At 35.3% G+C, this 7052-nt stretch overlaps 1 protein-coding gene across 1 annotated transcript in view; it reads right to left on the bottom strand.

Annotated features, from left to right (window-relative positions):
* LOC109840251 overlaps positions 1 to 7052 on the bottom strand; it is a 28049-nt gene that overhangs the window by 6936 nt on the left and 14061 nt on the right. Inside the window, exons 2-5 of the mRNA XM_020408825.1 lie at positions 4902 to 5114; positions 4455 to 4485; positions 4177 to 4361; positions 2216 to 2375 (exon numbers count right to left, since the gene is read on the bottom strand). Of these exons, the coding sequence (XP_020264414.1) occupies positions 2216 to 2375; positions 4177 to 4361; positions 4455 to 4485; positions 4902 to 5114 (589 nt within the window). The remainder of the gene's footprint in view (positions 1 to 2215; positions 2376 to 4176; positions 4362 to 4454; positions 4486 to 4901; positions 5115 to 7052) is intronic.

Here is a 7052-nt window from a genome sequence, read left to right as displayed (position 1 = left end):
AGTCATCCTTTGAGGACATTTTTAATTCAAATTTGAAAATAGTGACATAGAAGGCATTTATGGGAGTCATATATGGCAGCATCTGTACAGTTGTCAGTTTGAATAAAGGTGGTCAAGGTCTGTGTAGTTATGGAGTTTATGGGCATTTTTGAAGACTTTCAAAACTCAGACTAGGAAGAAATTGGGCTTTGGCCCTTTTACTAATAATTTATGGAAATAAATTCAAATGGAAGACAACGAAAAGGAAGTGGAGTCAAGAGGTTTCTTTCACTCGGGCTATTTTCACGTTACAGAAGGCATGATGGTTGAGCCTTTGGTTCAACCAGCATATATGGCAGCATCTGTACAACTGTCAGTTTGGTTAAAGATTGGTTACCTATGGTCTAAGTCCATGTGGTCATGGATTTGATGGGCCTTTTTGAATACTTCTTAAAGTCAGACCCACAAGAAATTAGGCTTCAGCCCTTTTACTGATAATTAATGGGAAGAAATTCAAATGGAGGAGATCCAGAGGAAGAGGTTGCTTTCAATTGGTCTATTTCCTCTTAAAAAGGCATGATGGTTGAGCATTCTGTTCGAGTTCCACCTAATTCTCTAAGGTGAAGGAACCTTTGAGGAAGATGAGAAGAACAAAAGAGATAGACAATGCACTTGTAGCTAGATCTCTTTCTATGACTATTCACTAGAAGGTACAAAAGCTTAAAATGGTCAAATCTTTGGACGCAACCCAAGGTCTAAAGAAGGTGCCAAAGAATCTACAATTGGGCGAACTGTTTGATGCTTGAGGAGATTGATACAAATATCCAATGGATTGCAAGGCTTTATTTTGTTTTGGATTTCTTGTTTTGCCTTTTCTTCTGTGAAATTATGTTGCTTTTAAGTAATCATTCTAATTTCCTTCAAAGCTGGGTTCATCTTTAATATTCCTAAAGAAAATATGTGGAACTTCCAGCAGTCTCATAATGATTATTAAGAAGCACTTAATTTGTGTCCTAAAAGAAATATAGCTGTATGCACCATATTCCTGGTCAGGCTCGTACTTCCTTTCACGGGCAATCAAGATAACAATATTTATGTGGCACATGCACGTGGACTTGATACAGTGAGTCATATACATATGCAACAAGCGGATCATTCCACAAAGATACTGAAACATGTATTCATTGATTCTGGTTCGCAAACTATAGAAGGGACTGCAATTACTAACGTGAAGAAACTTTCATACAATCTAGGAAGTTACAAAATCTTGCCAAGTCTGCCCATAGTAATCTAACAAATTTGGTAGTAAATGATTTCCTTCATGATTATTATGTCACGAGGCTAGAAATTAAATTTTCATAGATATAAAATGACCTTTGATTAACCTCTCACCTGTGAACCGAATGTTTATGGAACAAACATCTTTCATCAAGTGGAGGCTTAAAGTGTCCAACTTATGTAGTTCCTAGTGAATCAAATGTTTACGAAACCAACATCTTTCACTAAGTGGAGGCTTGAAGTGTCCAACATATGTAGTTCCTAGTGAATTGAATGTTTACAAAAAAAAAAAATTATCATTAAGTAGAGGCTTGAAATGTCCAACATATGTAGTGCAGTGCAGTGCAAATATTTCTGTATTAAAGGCTTGACATGATGAGCAGTGCAGTGCTTCTGATCAGATGGGAGGGTCAACCATGTTTATCAGAAGCTGGTATTCATCAACTAAAATTGACTTGGCTAATATTTTTTGCAGAATTTAAACTTTAAGTAACTTCTGGACATGCAAAAGTATCATTAAAACTTAGCTGGTTTTTGCCACGGTGAAGTGTTGATATTACTAAAGTTGCAGCTTTGTGAAAATATTTTGGCAGAAACGTTATGTTCAATCTTACTATGACACTTCCAGACCACCAAGTCCTTAATCACTTGAAACTTATGGATTACGCATGATTTCATTTCTCCTGTAACTACTAAGCCATCATAATCTACCCAAAAAGAAATAAATGATCGCTCATATGATCATATCCCGAGGTACACTCGGTGATTGCTAAGATGGCAAAGAAACATATTGGCCCGATTTTGTGTACAAACAAGAGGATGTTATTGTTAGAAATTTGCTATCAAAAAATTTATATATGTATATTCCGTAAAGAACTTCCACTAATAACGGTAACTAATTCCCAGAAAATTAAACAAAATACTGCTTGAATTACAAAGAAGAAGATGCACAGCTTACCTGGCAATGAGCAAAGTCGTATCCCATCATCAGAAAATTCAGCCTTCCTCATAATTCTTTCCCACACCATGCCACCAAGCATATCCAGCACTTCTATCACCAGAATGAATAGTGTAGGATAAAAGTGAGAAACAGACGTGTCCATTAGAAGCCTTGTAACCTATAAAAAGCATCCATCAGTAAGATATACAACAGAACACAGATGGAAAATATGTAGTCCAATTTTATTAAATAATCTCTACCATTGGCATTAAAAACTTATACCAGCCAGTGGTCCAGCATGCATCATATGATTAAAAAAACCTTAAAATGATAAATAAATAAAAGATGTAGTTGGACTATTAAAGTCTCCTACCATATCCTGAAGCAGAACTCTATCCATATCATATATAATACAATAAATGTCTAATAGTCTATCTTCCTATGAGTGGTGTTTAAATGTTGATAACAACCAACTTATTGTTGCTAATTTGGAGAGGAGTGGAATCCAAAAGAGAACTGAAACGACAGAGGATTCTTGAGTTCAACTCAAATGTTTGGGAGAAAATAGCTGTTGTATTATGCTAGCAAAATATGGCGCAGGCGTAATTCAACAATGTTGATTGTAAAGCGGAATGTTCCTGAAGTACAGATCATCTGACAATTAAATAAATTAGAAGCAATTTAGCTTTTCCTTAGATCTGTGAAGCATTTAATATGGAGGTCCCACTTAGATGCACCTACTAGTTGATCACAGCCAGCTACTATTATATCAGGAATTTACATTTAGGATTATTTTTTATGTATTGGTCCCTTAAAATATTCTTGTTTTGATATTAATTCCTCAAAAAAATTTCTAATTTTCATTTAGTACCTCAATTCATTTTAAATAATACCAAATTGTTTTCCAGTTACCTTTCCATCCCAATTACAATGAATATTCTTTTAGCTTTAACAGTCTTACCACTTGTTCCCATTATACGCGTGTTATTTGTTAAAAAAATCAATAAACCAACAACCAAATGTTTCATCATCTTAATCCAAGTCAAGTTACCTTTCCACTAAACCAGTCCTAATCTACACACTAATTGAACCTAAATCAAGTCCCAACATAGTCTAGAATTGAACCAACTAGGACCTATAAACAACCCAAAAATCTAGTAAGTCAAAATCCAACAATTCATAATCTTCGTTAAACCATCTTACTCCCTTGACTCAACAACTAAACTCACCTAAAACATATTGAATCCCAATCCAATCTTGGCAAAGGCTCAGTCCAACCTGAACCTAGTCAATCTCCGTCAGCATTCATGCATTCAGAATGAAAATATCCCCCATTATTTTCTCTCTTTACACCTCCAAAACCTCCATTCTTTAACTTTCCAATACCAATCCCCAAATTTAATTTAAGTTCTTGCTAGGACCAGAAGGGCGATCAACGAGTCAAGGCTTAAAGAGTCTCGCAATACAGAGCATTCTTTGCCCACGTTCTACTTACATCCTGTGGGATTCATGGCTTCTCTTGCGAACTTTTATTACTTGGGAGAGTGAGGAGGGTTTTGTGGACACAAACTTTTGGTATAGGAACCTAGGAATCTTAGAATCTTTGAGGAGATAAAGGAACATGTGCGAAGAGGGGAAGAAAAAGGGATTTGATTGAAGGAAAGACAAATTAATTTTTCACCAAAGGTCAATTTGTAATTGACTATCCTACTTAAAAATCAACCTGATTACAATTAGCTAATTTAGACAGAGTACTTAATGAAGGGACTAAGTTTGCATACTTCGACGAATTGCATAGAAATTAATAAATTATAAAGATTCCATGGACCAATATAAAAAAAAGATAATTTATGACCAATATCCAAAAAAAACAACTTAAATATAAATACATCAGTAACTGGCAGCAACAATTTAAACACTAAGGGAATCAATATATATATACAGATCACTGAAACATGCAAACAAGAAAATATGCTCACCTTAATGGATAATTTAAGTGCTTTGACACGATCATCAGCCCTCCAAGACTGGCGTATTTCAGTTTTAAGTTCTTGTAACCGTGAAGCATATTCCTGCCTAGTGACAACTTTTTTCTCCTCCTTTAAAACCATTTCAGGGTCATCAAGTTCTTCTATGTGGACATCTGCTAAAGACTTACCATAATCTGCATTATTTAGGCACCAAATCAAGAACAGTGGTGGAATCTCAGCAAATCATTTGGTTGCAGTAATACAAGGTCATCAGGTTGATACCATACCTCTGCTATGTCTCATGCCAATATCCAACGCCTGCAGATGGAAAAGGGTTCAAAAAAAACTAGAAATGAAATGAGGTGGTAAACAACATCATCCATCAACAGAATGATTCTAAGCATGCACCAAAGTCAAACTACGCTTCACTTATAATATAAACAAAGTAAAACCAATTGTTCCTGAAGCTATTTGTGAAAAACTACATTACAGCTTCAATTTTTGAACCAAAATTGAAACTACGTAAAAAAACACAGTACATGATATTATATAACATTATCAGAATATTTTCTCTTTTTTTTTCTCTTTTGAGAGGATAAACTATATGAATTTGTGTGTTAGAAATCAAAAATACTAGCAATGATATATACTCAAGTTCCATTTGCATCACGTTAAACAACGAGATGCTCCATAACAGTATATATCTAAAACATTTTTTAACATAAGAAACTTACTGCTGAAATAGGTATTTTATTGTTGCTGGAGAACTTTTGCACCAATGAACTGCTAAAAACAGTCCACTCTTTAGATGAGAAAAGACCCGCTTCATTAGAGTGTCTTTTTCTCGATGTGCTATTAAACTGCCATCCATCTGATTCTGCTACATTCTTGGCAATCACTCTCAAAGGATCATCAAATTCAACCTTCTCATTGTGGATAATACTCACCTGTAGTTAAGAACATATACAATGAAGCATGACAATGGAAGTTGAATTGTGTAATACAAAGGATTGCGTTACGGCTCCTTCTGACATATTATCATGGGTAATTTGATATATAAGAAATTTAACCATGTGCCCTGATCAGTAATCTCTTTAACTTCTATTGTAGATAAAAACTTTAATAAAGTAGGTTACTGAGATGGGAAATTCCTCTTAACGCTAAACAATTAAAAGATAAAGATTGATATTGAATGTCATGGAGAAATTTAAGGATATAAATCTAACCAGTCCCACTCCCCATAACTTCATGCCTATGTTGCCAAGATACATTCCATACCTATGTTGCACGGAAACAGGTATGGGTACTGGTACAGGTGCGGTGGTATAGGTGCGGTTACAGTACACAGCAAACTAGTAAAAGGTAGGGTATGGGGACATGGCTATACAAACATGCGCGTGAGCGCGCACACGCACATATATATACATATACATGTACATATACATATACATATACATGTACATGTACATACATATGCATATATAGTCCGTTTATACTTTTACATGAGATCGACATTATTTTTTCGTTCACATGTTATGAGAAATAAAATTCCTATGACATTTTTCTAGTTTTATTATTATGTAAATCATAAATTTAACTCTGCTCATTTTTGAACTAAACGCCCAAACTTAGCCTTTAAAATCATAGTTACGATATGGGTGTAGACTCAAATGAATTCGAACCGTGTCCAACGAGTTTCAGGAACCGGATGTGAAGTGTAATACATGCATCAAAGAATTGTATGATGAGATTCATCAATTAAAACACACAATATATAATGCAGTGCACTTCTGAGTAAATGTATGCATATACTCAAGGAGTTTCCAAGAAATTTCAGTGTCCATTACGCGCACAATACATGTCAGGTACAGTTACAGCTTCAGGATAGAAGTATTCTGTTATGCCTTGTGGAAGCCAAACAATCAAACCAACGTGCTACGAGAAATCAAATCAAACAAACGTCGAGAGAAGGCCAAACGAACCAAATCAATGCCACAAACACAAACAACCAATTTTAACGTGGTTCGGCAAGTTGCCTATGTCAACGGGGCAAGAAGGGGATAGGGTTTTTTACTAATAGAGAAGAAGAGTACAAACTGAGATTACAAATCACTCAAACTCACCAATTAATCTCACCAACAAATCTCTAATTCTCTTCAAACAAAACCCTAACCAATAGCTCAGAAAATACCTTTTTTCTGTGCTCCAAATATCCCAATTTTCTTCTCTATTCTCTCTTCCAATTGTTCTATATATATAGAAATCTTAAAATCATAAACATACTAGGAATTCTAAAACAAAAAACAAAACAGATTAGGAATCTTAATAACCTGTTACCAAAACAGATTTGGAATCATGTTACCAAAACAAATTAGGAATTCCAATAACCTGTTATCAAAACAAATTAGGAAACATATTAGGAACCTGCTATCCAACAATTCTCCACCTCGACGAAGTTTTTCCAAAACTGAGCCGCCAATACCAACCAAACGTCTCACTTGTTGCGTCCAGTACGAAGTGAAACAAATCCACGACAACAGACTCAATCCACAACAAGTCGAGAACCCAAACGAGAATGCGAACAAACTCCAAGTGTCGGTATAAACTCACCAAATCGGCTGCATCATAAATGACTGTCTATGTATCCGCTTGTCCAAGGAATTAAGCATTCACGTAGTTCACCCAAACGGTCTCCAAAGGCCCTCAATCAAATAGAAAAGTTTACAACTCTTCATTAATATCACCCACGGATATGTAACTGATAGCGCTCCCAATGACTCCAAACTGAAATAAATCAAACACCTTCACCTGAGGTGAACCAATGGTCGTACTCAAATCATGTCCACTAACTGCACTCGAATCCAAAACCAACTCATCATCTGCAT

Source organism: Asparagus officinalis, chromosome 1 (assembly GCF_001876935.1).
Source record: "Asparagus officinalis chromosome 1, Aspof.V1, whole genome shotgun sequence".
Taxonomy (NCBI): domain Eukaryota; kingdom Viridiplantae; phylum Streptophyta; class Magnoliopsida; order Asparagales; family Asparagaceae; genus Asparagus; species Asparagus officinalis.
Note: the sequence above shows the minus strand (reverse complement) of the source record. Positions and strands in the feature narration are given on the sequence as shown.